General features: G+C 36.6%; 1 protein-coding gene across 2 annotated transcripts in view; it reads left to right on the forward strand.

Moving 5' to 3' along the window:
- The window catches only part of GNAI1 (G protein subunit alpha i1), an 81,890-nt gene that overhangs the window by 31,498 nt on the left and 23,383 nt on the right, over positions 1-27,009 (forward strand). For both annotated transcript variants that reach the window (XM_050782789.1, XM_050782790.1), the window contains exons 2-3: positions 22,039-22,081; positions 22,183-22,324. In XM_050782789.1, coding sequence (XP_050638746.1) covers positions 22,039-22,081; positions 22,183-22,324 — 185 coding nt within the window. The remainder of the gene's footprint in view (positions 1-22,038; positions 22,082-22,182; positions 22,325-27,009) is intronic.

Consider the following 27,009-nt stretch of genomic DNA (forward strand, 5'->3'; position numbering starts at 1 on the left):
TCAATATAAAACCTTGGACTCCTAGATCTCAGCTTACAAATAGGGACTTTGGGCAATTTGCTTAATCTTTGTTTATTAAACGTCAGTTTTACCATTTATAATCTAGCATGGTAATGGCACAATGCTTATTTAGATTGCTGGAAAAATAAATACAGAATCCTTAGCATAGTGCTTGTCACATAGTAAGAGCTATAAAGATTATTGTTTTATTCATTAAGAACAACAGATTACAGATTTCTTACTACCGTTCACTAGGCATTATGCTAAGCAATGAGCATGTAAGGACAAAAATATTCCATTCTTTGTGCTGGGGAATCTTTCTTCCTTGTATTGGAAACATAGTTGGAAACATGTAATTGTGATATGAGTGCTCATAGACATGCAATTTTCCAGAAAGTAGAGTTGGATAATAATTTGATCGTTGGAGAAAACAGAATTTCAAAGTTGTTTAAAAACACAGGGGAGGTTACTATTTCTTTAGATTGTTCTAATTTTAGCAAAATAGATTGATACATTATTCTTACAAATAATCATAAAGTAGAAATAAACAGTTTTCCTTTACTTGAATATAAATGTGTTTAGAAGACAGTTGGAGGAAGTGGAGAGCCTCTTAGTTCCATTTACATACTGATATTAATATTCTAAGTTGATTTTAGGATTACTCACATTTAATTTATCTTCTAATGTTGTTTATTTAACTCTACATGTGGTAATTTACTTTTAGTCCCTTAAAATAACATGGGTGCTTTGGCAATATCTGTATTTATAAAGTTATTTTCAGTTTCATATCCCCCACCTCTCACTAATACTACTGTCATAGATTGGGGATGAAATGTTACAAATAAATCTTCTACATATAATACATGTGTACACCTATGGTTCTTAAAAACGATTGTCACGATTAGTGTATATTACCTGAGACGTCAAACAGCCTGTGAGAGCTGATGAGGTGACTGTCATCATTATAAATAATAGCCAGTGAGAGTGAGTGGGTTAATGGATTGCTGTTTCCTGGTAGTGTTTTAGAAGCTAAGGTCACCTGAGAACCATTGGTGGTTTCATAGACTTCTTAGAGTTGGAAAGAAACTTGGAGTCACCCCTTCAGCCTCACAGCTAAGATAAGAATGACCTTTTTCTGCATCTCTGACTAGTGGACATCCAGACTCGAACACTGCACATGGATGCATGGAAGAAAGACAAGAAAGTTTTTCCTTGCAATGCTCAGCATTCTGTGGAAGGTAGACATTTGTAGCATCTGTAGTGTGTAGCAGGAGGCGTATGCAGTTAGGTTCACTTTTTTGTGCTTAAGATGGTGGTCAGTGTCACAGAAGTAAAGATGGAGTCTGGCAAAGGAAAAGATTTTCGTGTTTTACTTGCCTGGAGTAGTAGCTCCCATCCTGCCAGACCAGATGCCCACCTAATTTTAATGCCCCCTATAATATTCTGAAACAAAATTTGTAGATAATAGTAACCTATTTATATGTATTTACTAAAAACCACTAAACATGCCCAATTGCAATATATTAGAGAAATAGAAGAAATTTATCCCATGTTTTTCAGCATGTAAATGCTCAGCCACAACTGTGTCTTTATAAAAGTTGAATACTTGTTTCCTTATATAGAATCATTTATACTTTACTATACATGCAAACTGCAATAGACGTGCCATTGAGAATATAACATGCAGAAATGGTGTTCAACTTTACTGAAATTTCCACATGACAAGGATTACCGTCTTCTCTCTCTTATGTAGTAGTTGCATTGCTGGAAAAAGTCAACACATACTAAAATCATGCAAAAAAATCTTTGTGTTTATGTGGAAAATTGAGTTAGGTTGTGGATTCAGATAATATAAAGTTTTGTTTTTTTCACCAACAGAATATAGGTAATTAGAAAATTGTGCAGGACATGGAAAGTACTCTATTGAGGGGATTCTTCTGTATATCGTAGTAGTATACCCAGCCACACCAGTGACCAAAAATGCTCCCACAAATTCCCATTAAACTGTTCCTGGGTTAGCGCTATCCTTTTTCAGAATCATTGCCCTTAGCTGACTCCATGAGAACTTCAGCTTGCAACTTGAAGCCCTAGGTGCTGCCTCAGACTAGAGAGTATACAAGAAACTGCCTTTGACAGGTGCTCTGGAAATCTCTAGTCAGGTACTTAACCCTCTTTTTACTAATTTACTAGGTTTTTAAAAGATTGCTGTGAAATTTATTAGAAACAAGCCCCTCATGCATACAAAGGCCATAACTAGAACATCAGATTCACTTAAAAATTCTGACAAAATATACCTAATATTCACCATTTTAATTATTTTTAAGTGTACAGTTCAGTGACATTAAGTACAGTCACGTTGTTCACCATCACCAGTGTCCATCTCTGGAACTTCTACATCATCCCAAATTAAAATTCTTTACCAATTAAATAATAAATCCCCATTGCTTCTTCATTCCCAGTTCCTGATAACCACTATTCTACCTTTCTAAAAATTTACCCTACTAGTTTGACTAAAAATATTTTATTACAGGTTTTTCCTTTTTGATAATGTGAGATTGACTGTCTTTTTATGTTACAGGACCCTAGATATTTCCTCTGTTGCCAGAAACTTATGCTTCATTTTGTTTCTTTAATGTTGCTTGTTCTGTCCCTTAAATGTAAATAATAATGTTCTCATTGCTCTTCTTTCTGTACTTCTGTCCCTGATTCTTTTGATTTTGTCATAATCTATGATTTCGCCCTTTAAAATGTTCTTAGACTTAAAATAGGAAGTAAGAACCATCCCTTGACAGATGACAATTGGAGTTAGATTCCATATTCTGCACGTGGCTTTTGTGGTGGTTTTCCATCCATTTGCCCCTGCTCTCTTTAATAAAGTTCTGTTGTGACTGTTAAAAGGCCTAAAACCTTTTAACGTTTGTAACTTGGAGACTTACAGGCTAAAATTTCCTCCTGAGGGAATCCTTTTGTATATCTAGTATCATTTTAAAGTAATAGACATGTATAATTTTCTCGAATCAAACACCACCCCTACCTGTTAGGTAAAATCTTTGGACTTCTATTTCATATGAAATCACTAATCTTTCAGCAAATTGTGTATTCAGAAATGCTATACAATAGAAGAGGAGGTAGAATGAAGGTTCCATTTAGGAACAGTTTGCCCTTAGCAAGTAACCAGGTGTTAGTCAGTGTTTCAGGATGACTTCATGGAAGGGAAGTCATTGAAATGTCTATAATCAAGTTTTTAAAATCATTCCCAAATTATCTTGTTGATTATTGATTACCAAATTTTATTAACTTTTAAAGACAGTTTTATTGAGATACAATTCACCAAAAAATCATTTATTTAAAGTATGTATTTCCATAATTTTTAAGTGTAGGCATAATGTTGTACAGCCATTACCATAATCAGTTTTGGAATACTTACATTACCACCAAAAATTTCGTGACCTTTACCAGTCACTTCTCATTTCCCCCAAAACCCACACCGTTACTCAACCACTGGTCTACATTCTGTCTCTATAGATTTGACATTTTTGGACATTTCATGTAAATGGAATCATATAATATGATCTTTGGCTTCTTTCACTGAGCATTGTAAGGTTCCTCTACATTGTCCTATGTATCCGTACTTTGTTCTTTTTCATAGCTGAATAATTCCATCGTACAGATGGGCTACATAGTTTACCTCTTCATCCGTTGATGGACAGTTGTCTTGTTTCCACCATTTTGCTATTATGAGTAGTGCTGCTATAAACATTCATGTACAACTTTTTGCATGTGAGTATATTTCATTTTTATTACGTATGTATGTAGGATTGAATGTTTAACTTTTTGAATAGATGCCAGAGTGTTTTCCAAAGTGGTTGTACCATTTACATTCCTATCAAGCAGTGTATGAAGATTCCGTAATTCTTCTACATTTCACCAATATTTGTATTGTCTACTTTTTTTTTATGGCTGTCCTAGTGGGTGTGAAGTAGTACCTTTATTGTGGTTTTGGTTTACATTTCCCTGATGACTGATGTTATTGAACATCTTTTCGTGTTTATTAACCTCTATTAACTCTGAAAACTTAAGTGTACAAAATTCCTATTAGTCCATTCTTTCACTGCTGTCAAGAAATACGTGAGACTGGGTAGTTTATAAAGAAAAGAGTTTTAGTTGGCTTACAGTTCTGCAGACAGTACAAGAAGCATGACTGGGAGGCCTCAGGAAACTTTCAGACCCAAACCACATAGAAGCTCTAACCTGGCAGTTAGCTTCATTAGTGATGATGGATCAAAGGGACATAGCGTATTTCATTTAATTCTAAGATACACATTTTTCATATTTGACATCCCTGAAATCAATGCATTTTACAGTAAATATATTATGGCTTTAGTAAAGACAGGAAAAAGAAATTTCAGTTGACAGTTGAGGTTTATTACTTCTGGTTCTCTTAGTCCTAGAGCAACTGATTCAACTAGAAACTAAAGTATATTGTTAAATTAGGACCAAAATAGTTTTTTCTCTTGCAGCTCATCAGATTAAAATTATGGTGTGATGCCTCTTTACCTACGTAAGCCTTTTCTGATTAGTATTTACTTACCAATTTATAGGCAATAATAAATTTGATGTATTATTTATCCTCATTAAAAATAATTCCCTATTTCCTTGTAAAAAAATTATTAATTTATTGGGTATTTCCTCAATAAGTTTTTCTGTGTTCTTCTTTATAAACTTTAGGTCTCTGTGTGTCAATGTGTGTGAAGTAGTGCAGGGATTTAGTGAAAGCCACACCATCATTTATCATTGTTAGACTCACTCTTGTCTGGCAAGGACAGCTGACAAAGAAAAATATTGAAGGCTTGTCTTTTATTGATCTCCACTGGACTTTGACCCTTGCAGAAACTGACTACGGCCAGAATGTATGAACTCAATGTCATCTTTTATTATTGATGTTTATTTTAATTTACATCTTGATGTAAAATGGCATCTAGCAAAACTATGTGCTTCCTATAGTATTATAGAAAACTAGGGTGCAGGGGGCAACAATCCTATTGACAGATGATGTAGTTTTATAGATTCTGGCATCAGATTGTTAGATTATATATTTTCCAGAACCAAATTTGCTTTTGTATAACTTCTGTTTTTGATTTTAAATTTCAGTCTCTTGGTTACACAGTATGACTTCTCTTTCATATGAGTGCTCTTCAGTTATTTATCAGACATCTTATTTCCACTAGTCTTTTTTCCTTCTAAACATTTCTTCCTCCCTCAGCTTTTCTTCAAATGAAATAGTTTGTTTTGTACACCACATCTCTGTATATAATCCTATTTGTGTGCCCTTCCTGGAAAAATGTCTTCAAAAATGATATTTGGAAAGCTAGTGGTCCAATGAAAAGTATACTATACTTGTACTTTTAGAATTATATGAACTTGTACACATTTTATTTATATCAGCCTTTCTGTAATTTTTTGCTGTCATTTTCTTGTAATCTGAGCTTTTTGGAATTAGGACCTATGTGTTCTTTAACTTTGACTAGATTTCTTAACATTGTCCTGGCTATGTGGGTAGATTTCTATGGCTAGTGAATAGTTGGAGGTTCGTAAAAAGAGGTGAGACTGAAAGACCTTTGGGTCTAGTTCTAGAAATAGCTGGAATGGCATGCTAAGAAGTTTGTATTAAAAAGTTGTTACAGATTTAAACATTTTAGAAAAATAGTTCTGTAAGGAGTATTTAATTTGGGAGATGAAGGTAGTTAAGTTTTGAATATGTTAATATGCAGAGGGAAGTTTCCTCTGTCTCATGGGATCAGATTTTGTCTGTCAAACCAACCTGTCTTAAGGGAACTTCTAAAAACAAAATAAAAATTGCCAGCATACCTTGAGTATTTATTTTAGTCAAAAACATATACTTTTATTCAGCAATCTTTTGATGTAGAGTCATGACCTTTTTTTTCCTTGAAGTATTGTTCAGAGTTGTCTTTTTCACATAACCAAAATGGACTTCTTATTTCCAGTTTCTGTTTCTTTCAAGTGAGAATTTAAAGATACTTGCAAAGCAACTTGAATGAAGAATCCTTCCAGATTGTAAAATCCTTTTTTCTCTCTACTTAACAGTTACCTCACCTTTACGTGTTCAGCAACACTTTTTAGCAGCTTGCCTTATTTATTTTCTTGCCATGACATTCACCTTAGTTTTCACGAGGAAAACCAAAACAAAATTTTTTAAAAAAACTTTCATCTTGCATGTTTACTTGCATAATATTAAAAGTTTTCTAAAATGTAAAGATGGAACAGAGGGTAAAGGAAAGAGTAGGTTTATGGAGTATGACAGAGACTGCCAGTTATCCCCCAATACCCAGTGTCCTTCAGCATCTGTTTTCTGGGCATATGGCCACACATTTACTGACTGTATTTCCTAGCTTTTCTTGAAGCAGAATGAGGCCAGAAGACAAGCTTCTGCCTGTGGGGATGTGAATGGAAGTGATGGGTACTGGTACCACTTCTGGATTGTGCCCTTAAGGTGAAAGGGCATCTCCTCCACTTCCCGTACTCATTTTCTCCCTCCTGCTGATGGCAGGGTTCATGTACAGGTGGGATCCTGGACAGATATCTTACATCTGAGGTGGAAGCCATGTAATGAAGATGGCAGCACAAAAATATATGTCTTTTATATCTTGTCTGTACTTTTAAAATATGCTTAGAAATCTGTTGCTTATGTTTTAATAGGATTACAGTAATTAATTTGGACTATACATTAGATGTCAAGTAAAAAAAAAATAATTTATCCTGTACTCAGCCTACCTCCTGCTGAGCCCCTACGTTCTGATAAGTAGGGAAAAACTACAGAACGTCCCAAAACTGCAAAATGCTTAAGCCTTAGTCCTGCCCGATAATTTAAAAAGTCCGTTTATGTAGTGTTCAGATAAAAATGTTTCATCACTTGCCATGCTCCCCTCCTGCTGTTCTCCCCAATTGGTGTGGGGGACAGCAGGTGGGTGGGAAGAGTGACTTAAACTCATTGTAGCAGGAATTGTCTGATCCCATAGATGTAGTGTTCTCTGCCTCCCTAGTCTCAGAGGTGATGGTTTCCACCTAGGTATTCCTGGCATCACAATTGAAATCTCTGGTGCTGTAACTCATAGCTTACTTGGAGCTTACCTGCTTGAGTTCCCCCTAAGTGCAGTCCTTAGTCTTTTACTAAGTCTTGGTCATCTCTCCTACCGTTATATTGGTCCGTGTAGCATCCCAGTGTCTGTCAACTCAGTTACGACACACTCTGAAAATTAGAGGTGCCTTGGTTGGGAAATATCAACCACAGAGGCTCTCCTGCCCAAATGTGGTGTGGTCATTTTTAGGGCCCATGTTGGTAAGGGGCCCAACTTGAGAGAAAATGTGGGGAAGGAATGGAGGTAGGGGTTATCAGGAAACTTTTGAGAGTTAAAAGTAATTTGCTTTGACTAGGAGTGAGATTTATGTATATGAGTAATGAGATGGGAAGATGGGTAGATGCAAAGGAAATTAAAGAAGATGATTTTATTCAACTTTAATCATGGAGATACCAATTTTTTCTAAATAAATTGCATAATTTTGATTTAGTGTAAAAATTTGGAAATTACAGAAACATTCAAGAAGTAAAATTACATTACTCCAGTATAAACACTTTTTTCCCTCAGAGATCATTGTTCTGATTTTTAATTTTTAAAAATTTATTTTTAAAAAATATTTCTTTGATGTAATTTTTCACGTGTACTTGTCTTGTGTGAATAAACATATATATATATAGCTCTAAAATATACTATATGTGCTTATTTTCCCTTTATGAATTGTTTTTGTATCTTTTGCTGGTTTTTTTTAGAATATTGATATTTTTCTTGTCAATTAGTGTTCATTATGTATTAAAGAAAGCTAGTTTGCTGGTCATTAATTATGAATATTTTTGTCCTGTTCTGTAATTTCCCTTTCCATTTTATTTATGGGTTTACATTTTTTTCTTAAAGTACGTTTTGGGACTCTTTATTTTATTTTGTGTATTATGTTTACATATTTGTTTATATATTTAAATCTAGTCTGCTTTTAAAAAAATTGTCAGTGTAAAAACCAGGCTCTTGGATCAAATAAAGCGAACCTGACCATGGCTTAATGAAGGCAGATGTTTATTTCTCCCATGTCACAAATATAAGTTTAAATAGTCCTGAGGTGCTCTACCCCATGTGGTCATTCAGGGATCCAAGTACTAGTAGTCAGTCATTGATTATTCACTACTGTGCACCTATAATAAAAGAAAAAGCTAAATAAGCAAAAAGTATTATTATTTTCATTAAACCTGAGCGATAAATATGTATCTCTTTAATATTCCATGTGACCAAATGGGAAATACACTTACAGTACTCTTACTGTATACCAAAGCATGACGGTTGGTTATCGTGAGGGAAAACAGTTGTTTGAGTGTTTGAGTTGTGAACTGAACTAGCTCTTTTCTTGGAAAACCATTTTTAATTGATAGACAAACTACGGTTAGTCCAACTTGGGATTGGCAGAGTTAGCCATTCACTTCAAGGAAAATAGCTAACTCTTATTTGTTGACAGCTATAAAATTTGAACTTTCAAGCCAAATAAAATTTTTAAAATAAAAATACTTAAAAACTTGTTCCTGCTACTGGGATATTGGCATCTTCAAGACTGAAATCCTTTTCTGAGGAGATTATGAGTAATTTTGAAAAGGAAATTAGAAAATATACGTGTGTGTGTGTGTGTGTGTGTGTGTGTGTGTGTAAAAATAATGAAATATGTCAACATTTGGTCCTGCAAAACTCAACCAATTTGCAAATCAAACGTGGGTTAAAAGATTAATTCCAAGTATGAGATAGACCAGTGGATTTAATGTGTAGGCATACCTTGTTTTATTGTTCTTCACTTGATTGTACTTTGCAGATAACTGCCTTTTTAAAAAACAAAAACGAAAAGCAAATTGAAGGTTTGTGGCAACCCTGCATCCAGCAAGTCTGTCAACACCATTTTTCTAATGTGTGTGCTCACTTTGTAGCTCTGTGTCACATTTTGGTAGTTCGCACAGTATTTCAAATGTAATCTGGGATCAGTGATCTTTGATATTACTATTCTGATTGTTTTGGAGTGCCATAAACTGTGCCCATATAAGACAATTAACTTAGTTGACAAATGTGCGTATTCTCTCTCCTCCACTGGACTGGCTGTTCCCTCATATCTCCACCTCTTCTTAAACCTCCCTATTTCCTGAGACACAGCAGTATTGAAATTGGGCTTAATAACCCTACAGAGTGGCTTCTAAGTGTTCAAAGGAAAGGAAGAGTCACAAGTCTCTCAGTTTAAGTCAAAAGTTAGAAACGATTAAGCTTAGTGAGGAAGGCATGTCCAAAGTTGAGATAGGCTGAATGCTAGTCCTCTTGCACCAAACATTTAACCAAGTTGTGAATGTAAAGGAAAAGTTCTTGAAGGAAATTAAAAGTGCTACTGCAGTGAACACACGAATGATAAGAAAGTGAAACCAGCTGATACGGAGAAAGTTTTAGTGGTCTGGATAGAAGAGCAAACTAGCCACAACATTCCCTTAAGCCAAAGCCTAAGCCAGATCAAGGCCCTGCCTCTCCAGTTCCGTGAAGGTTGAGAGAAATGAGGAAGCTGCAGAAGAAAAGTTGGTTCACGAGCTTGAAGGAAAGAAGTCATCTCCATTAAATAAAAATGCAAGGTAAAGCAGCAAGTGCTGATGTAGAAGCTGCAGCAGGTTATCCAGAAGATCCAGCTAAGGTCGTTGATGAAGATGACTACAATAAACAACAGATTTTCAATGTAGGCAAAACAGCCTTCGATTTGAAGAAAGTCCCATCTAGGACATTCATAGCTAGAGAGGAAAAGTCAGTGCTTGGCTTCAAAGCTACAAAGGACAGTCTAACTCTCTTGTTCTGGGCTAATGCAGCTGGTGACTGTTGAAGTCAGTGCCCATTTAGCATTCTAAATATCCTAGAGCCCTTAAGAATTATACTAAATCTTGGCTGGGTGTGGTGGCTCATGCCTATAATACCAGCACTTTTGGGAGGCCAAGGTAGGCAGATCACCTGAGGTCAGGAGTTCCAGACCAGCCTGGCCAACATGGTGAAACCCCATCTCTACTAAAAATACAAAAATTAGCCAGGGGTAGTGGTGGGCACCTGTAATCCCAGCTGCTTGGGAGGCTGAGGCAGGAGAATCTCTCGAACCCAAGAGACTGAGGCTGCAGTGAGCTGAGATCACGCCACCGCACTCCAGCTTGGGTGACAAGAGGGGACTCTATCTCAAGAAAAAAAAAAAAATTAGTCTGCTGTGCCTGTGCTCTGTAAATGGAAGAACAAAACCATGGATGACAGCATATCTTTTTACAGCATGGTTTTCCTAATATCTTAAGCCCAGTGTTGAGACCTTACTGCTCATTTGATTCTTTTCAATATATCAATATATTTCTGCTCATTGACAATGCACCACATTATCCAAGAGCACTGATGGAGATGTACAAGGAAATTATTGTTGTTGCTGCTGTTTTTAGAGACAAGGTCTTGCTCTGTTACCAGGATGGAGTGCTGTGGCATGGTCATAGTTTACTGCAGCCTTTAACTCCTGAGCTCAGGTGATTCTCCCTCCTTAGCCTCCCAAGTAGCTAGAACTACAAATGCCTGGCCAGTGTTTTTTATTCTTATTTTTTTGTAGAGATGGGGGTCTTGTTATGTTGCCCAGGTTGGTCTTAAACTCATGGCCTCAAGCTATTCTCCTGCCTTGGCCTCCCAAGGGAGTTATAGGTGTGAGCCACTGTGCCCAGCCTAGTGTTGTTTTTATGCCTTCTAATACAGCATTTGTTCTGCAGCTTATGATCAGGAAGTAATTTCAACTTTCATGTATTATTGTGTAAGAAGCACATTTTGTGAGGCTATAGCTGCCATTAGATGGTGATTCCTTTAATAGATCTGAGTAAATTGAAAATCTTCTGAAAAGGATTAGTCATTCTAGGTGCCATGAAAAACATTTGTGATTCATGGGAAGAGACCAGAATATTAACATTAACAGGCATTTGAAAGAATGCCTGGGTTCATTGAGGGGTTTGGGACTTCAGTAGAGGAAGGAGCTGCAGATGTGGTGGAAATAACAAGAGAACTAGAATTAGAAGTGGAGCCTGAAGATGTGAATGATTTGCTGCAGTCTCATGATAAAACTTTAAGGAAGGAGGAATTGCTTCTCGTAGATGAACAAAGAAAATGGTTTCTTGAGATGGAGTCTTTTCCTGGTGAAGATGCTGTGAACATTGTTGAAATGACAACAAAGGATTTAGTATCTTACATAAACTTAGTTGATAAAGCAGTGGCAGGGTTTTAGAGGATTGGATCCACTTTTGAAAGAAGTTCTGCTGCTGTGGGTAAAATGTTGTTCAAAGAGCATCACATGCTACAGAAAAATCTTTCTTGAAAGGTAAAGTCAGTCAATGCAGCAGACTTCGTTATTGTATTATTTTAAGTAATTGCCACAGACACTTCAGCTTTCCCCAACACTCCCCCGATCAGCTGGCAGCCATTGCCACGGAGGCAGGACCCTTCTCCAGCGGAAGATGATGACTTGCTGAAGGCTCAGATGATTGTTAACGTTTTTTAGCAATAAAGTATTTTTATTAAGGTATGTACATTGTTTAGACATCATGCTATTGCACAGTTAATATAGACTATGGTAGAGAGTGAACATAATTTTTATATGCACTGGGAAACCAGAAAATTCCTATGAATTGCTTTATTGCAATATTCTCTTCACTGCAGTGGTTTTGAATAGAACCCACAATATCTCTGAGGTATGCCTGTACAAAAATAAGAAAACTTCGTAGAAATCGTTTCAGATTCTACACTGTAATAATCAAACTTTAAGAAGTTACCACTTCTCAAATTACGACATAGAATAAGACTATCCATAATTATACTTAAAATGCTGTTGAATGCTCCTCCCTTTTCTAACTGAATTATGTGAAAATGGATTTTCTTCATATATTTCAACCAAAGTGTAATGTATTACAGTATATTAAATGCAGAAGTAGATACTAGAATCTAGCTGCCTTTTATTGTGCTATTTGCAGAAATGCAAAACAGTGCTACTTGTCTTACTATTTTGGGGAGGGAAGGCAAAATTTAATAATTTCATTAGAATTGTGTATTCTTTTTTAATAACTAGCAACTTAATGACTGTGTTATGATAACTAATCAAGAAAAAAGGAGGTGACCTTTTTCTTTTTCTTCCTTAGTGGCTCTCAATCTTTAGCATGCATCAGAATCACTTGGAGGGATTGTTAAAACACAGATTACTGGACCCCTCACCTCCAGAGTTTGTTTCTGACTCAGTAAACACTGGATGGGGCCTGAGATGTCCATTTCTAACAAAATCCCCGGGTGATGCAGATACTGGTATCATCGTTTCAGAACCACTGTTCTACTTATTTCTTTGGTTTATTAGGCAACCTTGTTTTACCTGCCATTTGGGAAGGAAAAATATTAGAATTTTTAAAAGACATGTATGTAGTTTGGGTATAAAGATACTGGAAGTGTAGTATCCTTAGTTGCCAGAAATTTGGGAATTAAAAAAAATTAAGCAGAATAGTTTGTCAGCAATTATTCAGTGTCTGAGACTTTCCCCTACATACAAGCTAATAATTTACCATACCACCATTTCATGAATGCTGTGAAAAAACAAGGAGTTCCTCATTTAGAGATGAAAAATGACTTTAATACAGCAGTTATGCCAGAGAATCAGCATTGGTGGTGATTTACCCAGTCCGTAAGGACAGCATGAACAGTGCCAGGTGATAGGTGCACAAGCAGTGGGTTATATTATAGTAGATGAACCCTGACTTTAGGGATCACAATTTTTTAAAAATAAGTCAATCTGACCTTTGTCCCAGAGGATATATTGCCTTTATTATACTGGACAGTAAACCTATTTTCTGCCACAGAGGGAGACATTATCAGTGTCTTGTCTCTACAAATACCCTTGAAAAGATAGGAATAGGTAGTCCATGACTCTGCTCACAAATGTTCACAAATGTGAGAGAGGCCCATGGAGAATTGTAGCTTAGCAGAGGAAATGTTGAAAAAGTTTGTATATGTTAATTATTTGCCAGTCCTTAATAGAAAACAGCTTAGGAAAAACATGAGAGCAATTAGACTTGAGCTTTAGACAAAACAGTGTATGATTTCCTGATGAAGAAAAATATCTTCCTCTTGTGTGGTTCTAAATTATTTTCACAAATGTGTATGTATAATTGTGATAGGAAGTAAAGTTTCTTACCCTTTTAGGTCTTACATGAACTGTAAAACAAAACATTCGTATAAAGTGTGTGTATATGTGTGTGTGTGTGTGTGTGTATGTATGTATAAAGTGTAAATGTGAAATTAGTATGAGAAGTAATGGTATGTTAGCTACAATAAATTGCACGTGCAATTTGATTGTTTTGATTTGGCATGCCTCTTCTGCAATGGGCTGTATAATATCAAATTTTCCCACATCTTTTTCTACCTAAAATTCTGTAACTTTCTTTTGTGCAGCATGCAGTATTTATTTGGCCTTCACTTGGTACAGATGCATTGTTAACCTCCTTTGTTTCTCCCTCATTAGCTCAAGATAATTAAAGTATTACTACTTGGCACAGGGGTAATCAAGACTCTTTGGGTCGATGTGACAGAAAGCAACCTCATACCTGGCTCTCATAGCTGGGAAATCAAGGTGGATTTGTCTGCAGTTACAACTAGAGTGATATATTTCCTACTTGGCCCAGGTCAGTCTGGTTGACCTTGTGTCCGCTTTAACTCTCGAAAGTCCCTACTTGGAAGATAAATTATATGTTCTCCTGACTGTGGCTTCATGTAAAGGTTCAAACAGTACTGTCAGGCTTCTCATTTCCTGGTCTTCATTCAGTGCTGCTACTCTAGGTTTTGGCCCCATCCTTTAATGGCATCCTCCATTATGTGATCATTGAAAATGGCTTTTGTGGGCCAGATTTCGCATCATCTTTTCAGTGCTGTGATCTTTCTTGATAACTTTCATATAAAAGGAAAGAGACTGGCTCTTTCCTTTATAGGGGGGAAAAAAATCACTGCATCTTAAGTGATTGTAAGTTTTATGTATATATATATTACATGTATATATCTTATATTAATTTGTAAAATATTTTGTTTGCTGGTTGGTATAAGACCTAGAAGCGTGAGGAATTTTATTCCCAATGACACCACTCTCATTGGCCAGTTGGAAACACATGACACTTCTTCTTTGACCAATTGGGTGATTGACAGTCAAACCAGATAGAGTGGTGGATGGAAAGGTCCCTCCAGCACAACATTTGACATTCGCTTAAGTATCTTAGGGACTTATAAACACAAACTCAAATATAGACCTTGAAACTGTATGACCCCCTTCAGACATATGGTGTGATTAGAGTGACTTAGAGTTTATTTTATCACTATACAAATAAGAACACTGTATTAAAAATTTTCACAGAAAACTTATAGACACCTAAAAATATGCCTATGGCCTCCGGTCCTCCACCCTTCCTCATTGAGTGGGTGTGTAGATTCAAATTTTAGAAACATTTTGTCTGTCAGTTCAGTTAGCCGAGTGGTCTATTTGACGGGAATCTCAGAAAAGAGCTTTCAGTGCTGCACACAATTCTTTCTTTTGTCCTTCCTTTCTAGGATAGCTTTGTGTGTGCATTCATTCATTTTTTTAAAACCACATAAATGTATTCCTTCATGGTTCTGCAGCTAAATATTCAAAATCAAAGTGTCAGCGGGATTCACTCCTTTGATATGTAAAAATTATATATATTTACAGTATACAAGGTAATATTTTACTATATGGGTACATAAATAATTAAGTCAGACTAATTAACATATCCATCATCTTGCATACATACCATTTTTTGTGGTGAAAATATTTAAGATCTACTCTGTTAGTAGTTTTCAGGTATACAATATGTTATTAACTGTTGTCACCGTGATGTGCAGTGGATCTCTACAACTTATTCATCCTAACTAAAACTTTGTACCCTTTAACCCACATCTCCCTTCCTCCCCTTCAGTTCCCCCAGCTAATCCTCCTGGTAATCACAGTTCTGTGCTGTTTCTATGAGTCTGACATTTTTAGATTCTACATGTACTGTATAAGTTAGATTATGTGGTATTTGTCCAGGTTTGTCCATACTATCACAAATGACAGGATTTCCTTTTTAAGACTGAATAATATTTCATTGTGTATATATACACAACATTTTCTTTATCCATTCATCCATTGACAGATAATTTAGATTGATTGCATAAGTTGGCTATTGTGAATAATACTGCGGTGAACATATCAGTATACTGATTTCATTTCCTTTGTGTGCATACATTGTTGCTCATTATAGTATGATACCTATCTCAGAAGTGAATGGCTCAGGGGATAGTTTTATATGGAGTAAAGATTGGGGAAAGTGGGTCATTTTGAAGCTCTAGATTTTGGATTTTCATGTTTACAGTCATTATTAAATTTTTCTTATATCCCAGAATGTCAGATGTCTCCCATATATGTGTAAATATTTATTTAAATATAAGTTCAGAGCTTCTTAGAACTAAAAGGAAAATATTTTAGATAATTACCTCTGTTGGAGAATGATAATTAAAAACAAAACCTTCTCCCAACCCAGAAATCCTCTTTACAAAAATAGCAGAGATAGAAAATATTTTCATTATTAAATGTGTTATAAACCATATTGTGATGTACATCTGCTAAGAGATTGGAAAGACAAAAGACCCTCACCCTTTTATACATTGCAGCCTATTCAACCCATTACATGCATGTTCACATGATAAACAGTAAGTCCTCAAGTAAGAGGACTTCAAAGCACCTTTGTCACACATAACTTACCGTACCTTTACTATGGTCATTGGGATGACCATCATGTTAGCTAATTGGCCTTATTCATAGGAGAAAAAGAAACTTCTATCTTTAGGACAGAAGGTAATTTTGCATCTTGGAGCAAGGTGCCCATGAAGTCAAGTTCCTACCCTGCCACAGAAACTGGGAGGTAGGGATGCTATCTCCCTTGATATTTGCATTTCAAAGAGATGGCTCCCAGGTCCTTGAGAAACACATTCCTGAATCATAAAGCTGGCAAAAGGCCTATTTAGTTTTCAAAAGAATATATTATATACATTTCAAAGAGAGAGAAAAGTATTTCCAATTATAATTTTTCTGAAGTAAATGCTCTAAGAAAAAGGGAGGGAAATGTTTTTCCTTTCAACAGGGAGGATTGAACGTTTTATTTTTGATTTGTATTTGCCCTTGCACCCCTACTTTATCTGCTTCTATCTTAAACATAAGGACCTTGATCTTGTTAATCTTACAGTAGCATTATAATAAAGAGAAGGGATTTTAAATGCATTTGTAATTTAGTTTTATTTCATTTTCAACTAAATTATAGTTTAGTTTTATTCGATGTTAACATTTTAAATCAGTAAATTCAACATAAAAATTAGGATTTCTTAAAAGGAGTGTAGTGGTATGAGGACTTCAGTGTAAGATAACTTCGCTAAATCCCTATGTTGTAGCTGAACAGCCTGTGATGTTGAACACCCTCCATCCTTGAAGCCAGGAAATAAATGATATAAATGTGACCCTAAGCAGAAAGTAGACCAAAGGATTTTTTCTTTGAAAGAAAAATAAAAATACTTGTTTTCTGAGGTCAGAAGTGTTTTTTTGTTTTGTTTTAAACTTTATCAGCAGATAAAACTAAAATTTCCTATGCTACCCCCAACCAAATCAGAGGCAGACACTGTTTGGCTATCATATTGATAGCGATAAATTATATAACTCTCTTAAAGGAATTAGAATCTAGCAAAGAGTTACCTTATATCTTGATTTGTTTTTATTTTTTCTCCCTTCCTCCACCATCTTGACTTGATGCATTTCCCTTTCCTGGATCCTACCGGTAGGCTGCAGTATGTTTGAGACCCCAAAGTGCCCGTGAGTTCTCTCCCCGCTGTTACTATGGTGGTGCTCCTTTGCCCTCAGTTCAGTCTTATTTGCTGGACTCCATATTTGCTCTCAGAGATGCAGTTTTTCGTTAGCCGCTTCCTCCTTAAAGGAGACCAGTGGGCGGAGGGGGAGGACTTCTCTGTGTGCCTGTTACCAGTAGCGAATCCAGTGCATCTGCAGCAACCTCAATTCTTGCCTCCTCAGAAGAAAGAATTCATCCGAGGGGCACAAGGTAGGAGAGGCCGAGACAAGTTTTAGAGGAGTGAAAATTTATTAAAAAGCTTTAGGGCAGGAACAAAAGGAAGGAATGTGTACCTGGAAGAGGGCCAGGCTGGTGGCTCGAATGGTTAGTGTGCAGTTTGACCTTTTGACTTGGGATTTTATCCATTGGCATACTTCCGGGGTCTTGGGTCCCGTCTCCCCTGATTCTTCCCTTGGGGTGGGCTGTTCACATGCGCAGTGGCCTACTAGCGCTTGGGAGAGGAGCCTGGCAGTGTGTTTACGGGAATTGTGCCCATGCTTACTTGAGGCTTTCTTCCCTTACCAGTCTAGCATTCCTAGAGGAAGGTCACATACCAGTTAAACTCCACCATTTTGCCTCTTAATGTGCATGCTTGAGCTCACTCACCCATTTCTCCGGATCTTATTGGGAAGCTGCTGATGGCCACTTGCAGGTTTCTTTCTGTCTATATGGAGACTGCCTTTCCCTTTTACTGGCTGTGACCAATTACTGTTTTAGAAAAACATTTGACAACATCCTGTCCATCATCTGATGGTCGCCTGACATTCCTGGACGGGTGGAGCCCTCTCCTGTCCTGCCCATGCCTGACTAGCTACCTGCTGTAATGTCACAACTTTGACTTTATAGCCACTGGCCTACGATAACCATAGCACGCACATTCTCAGCCCTCTGGGAGTCACATTCTCCCCTCTAAACTCTCATTCACTCCACAGTGATTACCTTATTGATAGTTCCTGTGTGGGCCACTTAGTCACCTTGACCAGCCAGGTTTTGTGACTGCAAATGGTTATACACTTTGATCTTTCTTGACTGACACATGTTACATATTTCTCTTTTCTTCTGAAGCTGCTCTTGGTAGATGGGAGCACTTTTCATCCCACCCTGGATTTCAGTGAAAAGTAACAGCATCTTGGCTGAGTACTACTGGAAAAAATTTACCCCCCAACCCCATTTTTTTCCTTACAATATTACTTCCTGCTGAAGCCATGTTCATAGGGCTAACACTAATTCTGGACAGAAATATAGTTATAATTAAGCATTAATCAGTCTGTGCTTGGACCCACTTCCTTGTAACTGAAAGTCACTTAACAGGATACTGACCATTTGCATCTCCATTATTCCTATAGATTGTATTTCTGGCCTTAAATTGGATCTCTGGTATTAGAATCATGAGGCTTTTGTTTAAGAATTATTTAAGTGGATCCTGAATTCCAATTTAACAGCTGAGGCCACCCAATTTAAAGGCCACCCAGTTTAAAGACCCTCACAGAAGAACTGAATCAGCCTAAGAATAGTTTCTTCATCTCCCTGTCCTATGACTTTACCCTGCTTTCATTGACCACTCAATCTGTACACTTCAGCTGACTCCCAAACCCTTAAAAACTCTAGCCCCAAACTCCTCAGGCAGATGGATTTGTGGTTTCCTCTGTCTGTTCGGTGGCCCTACTACGATTAAACCTCTTTCTCTACTGCAGCCCAGGGTCTCAGCACATTGACTTGGCATGCACATCAGGCAACGATGTGCAGCGTTACACCCCCAGCCTCCCAGAAGTGACTGTGCTGCCTGAGATTTGTAGAGAACAACTGTTTACTCTTTTGTCTATACTATATGGAGAAAATACCAGTGTTCAGAATGTTGAAACCCTAACCACGTGACATTTGTACTTTTCCTGTTAGGAGACTCTGTATGGAAGTGAGAGTTGAAAACTAATTATGTAAATTACTAAGCTTTGAAACATTTTTGCAAAATTTCTGCCTGTAGATATCTATTCCACAAAAAGTATTTTGTGACTAGTAAAGAAAGTACAAATCCAGTTAATAAGACTCCCATCCCCATTATTTTTTTTTTTTGAGATGGAGTCTCGCACTGTTGCCCAGTCTGGAGTACAGTGGCATGATCTCAACTCACTGCAAGCTCCCCTTCCTGGGTTCATGCAACTCTTCTGCCTCAGCCTCTGGAGTAGCTGGGACTATAGGCACCTGCTACCATGCCCAGTTAATTTTTGTATTTTTAGTAGAGACGGGGTTTTACCATATTGGCCAGGCTGGTCTCGAACTCCTGTCCTTGTCATCTGCACACCTCAGCCTCCCAAAGTGCTGGGATTACAGGCATGAGCCACCACGCCCGCCCCCCCCCCCCCCACTCTTTAATGTCAAACAGATTTCAGGATTTTTTGAACCACAAGCCATTGACTGGATGTGCAATGCAAAGTAAGCTAAGGGTTCCATGTTCCCATTTATTTGAAGAGATAAAAAGTGAATTAGAATGTAGAGATAATGTCTAATAGCAGGAAAATTTGTTTTTTTCTTAAGGTTTAAACATTCTCATTTGTACATACATAAACTCAAATGAATCACCAGGGTGGCAAGACCAGTTCAACTGGAAACAAACTTATTCTTTACGATTTCTGATTTTCTTCCTTTCGTGGATCTCGAAACTCAACGAGCTTATGTCACTTGAACCTTTCTCTGGGCTTTTGAGTTGTTTCACTAACAAAATAGACCATAGGTGGCTATTCATCAAAGTTGGCTATATCTTTGGAATCGCCACCCCTGTGTATGAATCCTGGAATCTAGAGTGTCCCATCATCACAGCATGGCAGCCGCTGACTCACTCACAGTACTCTAGAAACCCAGACTGGTTTCTTAAAGACAGCCCCACTGGAAACTGCCTAGGTTGTATTACTTGTGTGGACCCCCAGGATTAGAGAAATGTGTGAGCCAGAATGCCTGCCATTGTGCTTTTCATAGAGCCAAGCACACTGTTGTTGATTAATAAATAATGGGTTGTTTATCTTGGACTTGTTTTTATTGGCAGATGCCCTGAAAGATTCAAAGCCTGTCTGTAAATGAAGAATGCTTTTATTGTTTATTCAGTGCCTGCTTTTCTATTCAGTGTGAGGGTATTTTGGGAAAATTTCTTAAATATCAAACAGCAAGTAAAATTTAGGGAGTTTTATCCTCAGATATTCAAATAGGCTGTTTATAACCTCTTTTCAGATGTCTCTGATGAGTTGGGTGTGTGTGTGTGTGTGTGTGTGTGTGTATCTGGAGAAGAAAAGAGGTAAAGGGAGAGATGAGGCCCAGAAGTTGACCATCAGTTGTATCAGTCATAAATAGCTTAAATAAATTCAAGTACATTTCTGGTTGGTTGATTTTGTGTATAGCACAAGCTAGCTTCTGAAAATTCAAATACAAACATGTGCAAAGTGAGAGGCCGCAGGAATCACATGCAGAATGGGTAAGGAGAGGTTGACAAAGGAGATAAGTTCGATGGTTAATAAAGAATCACCAGAGTGGCAAGACCAGAGCAAATTGCATTTTGGCAGGGGAAACAGTGTTTGAAGATGTGTGGCATGAGCAGCAGTGGGTGTTCCTGGAACTGTAAGTTGTTCAGTAATGCTGAACATAAAACTGTAGGAATGGCCCAGGGAAAATGGGAATATGGAGCCTAAAATGGAATGAAAATGTAGTGAAAATCCTGGGCCCTGTCTCTCAAACAGTCATAAATTCCTCCAGGATATTGTAGTATTGGCCAAAGAGTGTGTGAAACCAAATGATAGACTTGTCATATCTTCCATGTCTTGTGTCCTTGGCTCGGATGTTCTCAATACCCAGCAATCAAGGGAGGGGAGCCTGACAAATAATTGATCTAATTTGGTATAAAGATAGCAGCTGTTGTAAAGTGGAAAGGGTATTTAAGAAGGGCCTGATTTTGTAAACTGTCATTTCCTTAGTAGTATTTTCATGTTAGGATAGCATAGCCCTAGGAACTCAAATCTTGAGGAGGCCCTGCATATATAGAGAGTGAAGGAGAGTTTTGAGAATGGCTTCTGGCCTTACGACTTGCATGACACTGAAGATGAAAAGACGCTTTTTATTTTATTTTTGTCCAGCACAACATTGAATCCTCAGGGCTAGCAGATCATCTTGGTTCTGTATTACGTTTTTAATAATGGTGATTGAACACATACTGCATGAGACATAGCTGTTTGAACATCTGATACTTTAGAATAGTTTTTCATGTGGCTTCTTGGTGCCACTGCTGCCTATTTCACAAAAGCCACGGGTTAAAATTAAGATAATTGGTCAAGCAGTTAAAACATCTTCCAGTGGGGAACAGAGTCTTAAATAAAACTAATTTATACAGGTTTTATTTAACTTAGAAAAGACTGAATTTTTTAATGCTTTACAGAATACACACAAACAACAGTAGAAGCATGTTTTTTTCATTTGAGTTTATTGACTTTATGAAATAACAGGTAGAGCAGACTTATTTCCCAGAACTTTTCTGTGTGTTTGGAAACCGATGAAGCTCATTTTATTTATTTGTTTTAAAATAAATTTTATTTTGTGTATTAAATGCATACAACCTGATGTTACAAAATATATGTATCAAAATGGTTACTATGTTGAGACAGATGAACATACACATCATTTCATAGTTACCTGTTTGTCACCTGTGGCTAGAACAGCTGTCATCTACTCATTTAGCAAAATCTTGAGACCATACAGTATTATTACTCTACAACTACAGTTCTCATGTTGTATGTTAGATCTTTATACTTATTAATCCTACATATTTGCTGCCTTGTATCTCATTTTAGTATAAAACAAAATTCAGCTCTAAGAGGTAGACACACAGAGAGAAGACTGGGTGTGTGTGTGTTGGGAGTTGAATATACTTACTCAACTCCCAACATAAAGTGATTATAAAGTGATTATGATGAAGTTAGAAACCTTTTATTTATGGTTTTTTTTAGGTGCTGGTGAATCTGGTAAAAGTACAATTGTGAAGCAGATGAAGTAAGTAGATTTAAACATTAAATTTGCTGTTTATGTTTAAGTGTACCCTTCTACCAAAGGAAGTAAATGTTTTGGTTTTTTTCCCCCTTTTGTCTCATAAGAATTATCCATGAAGCTGGTTATTCAGAAGAGGAGTGTAAACAGTACAAAGCAGTCGTCTACAGTAACACCATCCAGTCGATTATTGCTATCATTAGGGCCATGGGGAGGTTGAAGATAGACTTTGGTGACTCAGCCCGGGCGGTAAGTTATAAATTTGTTGGAGCCGACCTGATGAGTAAAAAGAATAACTTGTGTGCTAATACCATACCGTGTTATTACACAGGCTTGTCAACTATCAGGACCATTTTATAAAAGGAATCAAAAGATTAGAAGTGAGTGAAAAGAGTCAGGAGCGTTAGAAGTGAGTGAAATAAAAATATATAGGATTGTGTAATCTCTCCTTTATGCTTTCCTTTTCCATTAGATGATTTGGACAACTGAATAATCATCACGGTGCTTTCTGTATAGCATGCTGTATTGGGTACCCCTGTAATACCATAATGATGTTTAGTACTGAGTAAACTGCTTACCCTGGCCCTCTTCAGAATCTGTTTCTGTAATTTGGAATAATGAAGTGATATAGTTATTTGTATTCTTGCCTAGACTGAAAAGCAATCTAATCTCAAATAGTGAAAACAGTATAAAAGTTTGCTTATCTTTGGAATAGGAAAATATCGGCTATTAAAAACCATGTATCAAAATTTGAGAGCTAAAAGAGATTTTTGGAGACGAGCTAGTTCCAATTCTTTATTTTGCCAAGAAAGAAACTAGCACCCAGGAAATTACATGGTACAGAGATTGCCATACAGCTTGTGGTAACCAAGGCACTATGCCTATGCCTCCTCATTTGCCCCAGTAACTTGTTTCAGTTGGATTGGAAGCAGCCCAGATCCAATCCATAAAGCACCTTTTTTTTTTTTCTTTTCTTCTCTCATCTTCTGTATATTATTGTATTGTTTTTACTAATATTTATTTTTATGGTTCCTTTATATTTCTGTGTGTTCAGTATACATGCTGTCTCCCTACTAATACTATGAAGATTTTGTGTGTAGAGACTGTACGTTTTTCTTTCTGTCTTAGTATCGGCTAGATTTTATTTTTTAAACATGTAGGCTCAATTCATGCTTAATAGGGAAGAAAAATGAAAGCAACATTAGGGAATGCACACTGGAAAACTCTGTAAAATCTAGTTTTTAAAATGTTACTTTAAAAATTCTCTTACAAGTTACTGAGCCGTATTAATTTACTGTTTTTCAAACTTTTTTTAAAAGGTTAGTATCATAAATTAAAAATTTCAAGATTTCAATATCATTTTAAATAATTTATACATTTATCATTTATTCAGCAAACTTTTTGACTCAAAAGCATTTGTTGAATGAATAAATGATAAATTCATAAATTAGAGTGATTCCAAGCAATAAATATTCTGGAGAAGATCAAATCTTATTTCAGAAAAGACATTTTAAAAGAACATTATTATTGAAAATAATGTTGAAATCTACTTGGAAATACTAATTAAACTAAGCCGTTTTAATCTTTGTTTAAAAGACTCTACAGTAGAGAACCATGCTTCGATTAAGAAAAAAGAATTAATACCTTACACCAATTCCAATTATAAACTTTTAATTTAAACCTGTTACCAAATTCACATATATGATATTCTGCATTTGGATCTTGTATGTGCTTATGAAAGAAAAAAGCATTGTAGCCTCCATTTTAGGAGATCATGAAGGGTCAATACAAACAGCTTTTCATGAGTTCTTTTTATTTTCAAGTTTTTCTCTCAAGGAATGTTGTCGTTTTCTGTTTCTTTTTTTAAACATAACTTGGGCTTAGTTTCAAGACTGGAAATAACTACTCTCAAGCGCTATTTTTTTTTTAACCAGTTTTCTCATGCTTTGGAATCTTATGTGGGTCTGCTTTGCTCATCTTTGTTTCACTGTTGTTGGTTTGACCCACTCTTTTTAGACTCTCTAGCCATACTTCAGTAACTGTCTTCTTCCTGCCTTCGGACTGTTACTTCTGTTTGCTTTCTCCATCATCATTAACTCATTCACACAAATGCCTCATGTCCTCCCATTGCTTCTCATTGATCTACTCCATGTTTTGTGCTGCCTGTCTTTACATAAGCTTTCAAAACTACTGGACTTTTGCAGTTGTGCTGAGGAATACAAAGATGAATTAAACGTGGCCTGGACACGAGGAAGGGGCATTGAAGCTGAGTGTTAAAACATGAATAAGAGTTTTCTAGACAAAAATAGAAAAAACATTCTAGGAATAAGAAACAGTACATTGTTATTATTATATTTATTATTATTATTATTATTATTATTTTTTTTTTTTTTTTTTTGAGACAGAGTCTCGCTGTGTAGCCCAGGCTGGAGTACGGTGGTACAATCTCAGCTCACTGCAACCTCCACTTCCCGAGTTCAAGCAGTTCTCATGCCTTGGCCTCCCAAGTAGCTGGGACCATGGATGTGTGCCACCACACCTGGCTAATTTTTGTATTTTCATAAAGGTAGGGTTTCACTGTGTTGGCCAGGCTGGTCTTGAGCTCCTGGCCTCAAGTTGTCCGCCCACCTCGGCCTCCCCAAGTACTGGGATTACAGGCGTGAGTCACCACACCCAGCCACAAACAATATATTCAAAAGAAGTCTGAATGTATTTCTGTTTCTGGAAGTATTAACCCTGAGTTGAAGGATAACCAGATACTGAATTTTGATAGGTACCACAGGTTTGCTTTCCGAAGAAAAGCAACATAAATAATCTGTTTTAGTAACCATTCATCAGTGTCTGTTTTACCGTAGTCTCACCAACTTAGATGTTATCAGCGTTTCAATTTTTAACATCTGATAAATGTGAATTATTGTCTTTTTCTAGTTTTTTTCTGATTTTTAATGAATTTGAGGATTATTTTAAAACATTTTTTCGTTTGTATTTCTTCTGTAAAATCCTTAGTTTTTACTCATTTCTGTTCAATTACTTATCGTTTCACAATGATTCTGTTTAAGTATTAAGGATATTAACCCTTCCTTGCATATTGCAAACACTTTTGCCTAGCATATTTCTTTTAGTTTTTGAAATAGTACATTACAAAACTGTTAAGATTTTTACAGTCGATTCTCACTTCTGTGTTTTGTTTCTTATTAGAATGGCATTCTTCACCTTATAATTTTTTAAATTCTCTTATTTTTTAGAATGTAGTTTTATTTTTTATATTTATCTCGTTATCGCTTCACACAGCTTTAAATGTTGTGTTTGTTGCTAGTTAGGATCTAAGTGTATTTTATCGTATCTTTTGCCTAACAGTCATTTATTAAATATTAAATAATCAAGTCTATTCTGTCTATTCCTCAGCGACTTGAAATTGCTACCCTTAGCATTAAATTGAGTGTGTTTCTGGACTCCAGTTTTTCTTTCTATTGATGTATTCCTTTTCCCCACATCTGTCACGTATTAAGCTATTCAACCTCCCTAAGCTTGTTTCCTTATAATACAAGGGAAATAATGATAACATCTGTGTTGTAGGGTTGTGAGGAATAATGACATTATGAATATTAAGCACTCCCCACATGCCTTCGTCATAATACATGCTCAATAAATGTCTGTTACTGCTATTGTTGTCTTTTGCTTTTTTTCTGTTTGTTTTTTGAAACAGAATTTCCCTCTTCTTGCCAGGCTTGAGTGCAGTGGCACGATCTCGGCTCACTGCAACCTGCGCCTTCCTGGTTCAGCGATTCTCTTGCCTCAGCCTCTCGAGTAGCTGGGATTACAGGCATCCACCACCACACCCAGCTGATTTTTTTGTATTTTTAGTAGAGATGGGGTTTCATCATGTTAGCCAGGCTGGTCTTGATCTCCTGACCTCAGGTGATCCACCTGCCTCAGCCTCCCAAAGTGCTGGGATTACAGGCGTGAGCCACCATGCCCAGCCTTTTTTCTTTTTTTTTAAGTAATTATTATTACATTACTGTTACTCTTGTGAGAGTCACGCCATTTTAATTTCTGTCGTTTCATGACACCTGGTAGATAGAGTAAGTGCACCCCATTTCATTCCATTGTTCTTTTGCCAGATAACAATGCCATCATAATTTCTCTCCCAGATGAACTTGAGAGCCAACTTAATTCCCCCACAACCCTGTTGAAACACAACAAACCAAAACAGCTTGTTGACTTCGTTGGGATTACATCCTAGTATATAGGTTGATTTGGTAAGAATTGAGTAAGAAGATGTAAAATCTTAATAAGTGGTGAGTAATTTTCTGTGGTTTGCTTCGTATTTGGCAGTTACCAGATTTCCAAAACAGATTATACACTGATTATTTAAAATGAGAAGAAAATGAGAAGAAACAAAATTGTTTTCAAGGCTGGCATGGAGCAATCACATTTTATGCCTAATATCATTTCAGAACTTTCGCAGAATGAGGATGGTCCATCTGTGAGTGATAATATATTGATAATTTAGGTGATTATGTTTCTAATGAAGTAAAATTTTAGAAGCTTTACAGAGGGGCCTATTCGCCTGTTCAGGCACTGGGCACTTGCAGGAGTGCTGTTCACAATGTGATTCATGGGCCAGTGCCTGTCCGCAAGAGTGTGCACAAAGTGGATATAGAAATTAAACGTAAGCATTGGGTTTATAGCAATTGACAGAGTAATTTATATGTTCACTCTGAGAGTTTTTAAAACATTAATTTATATTTTGTATGTCATTTAATTTTTTCTATTATTATTCTGGAATAGATTGGAAACAAATGCAAATGAAATAAAACACAACACTGGTTCTTCATCACAGACAGCTTGAGAAGCACTTATTTAGAATACTTCAGGCTATGAGGAGTAGGAATCCTCACCTTGAATTGACTTACATAAGTTTTTCCCCCCAA

The sequence above is a fragment of the Macaca thibetana genome, chromosome 3 (genome assembly GCF_024542745.1).
Source record: "Macaca thibetana thibetana isolate TM-01 chromosome 3, ASM2454274v1, whole genome shotgun sequence".
Classification (NCBI taxonomy): Eukaryota; Metazoa; Chordata; class Mammalia; order Primates; family Cercopithecidae; genus Macaca; species Macaca thibetana.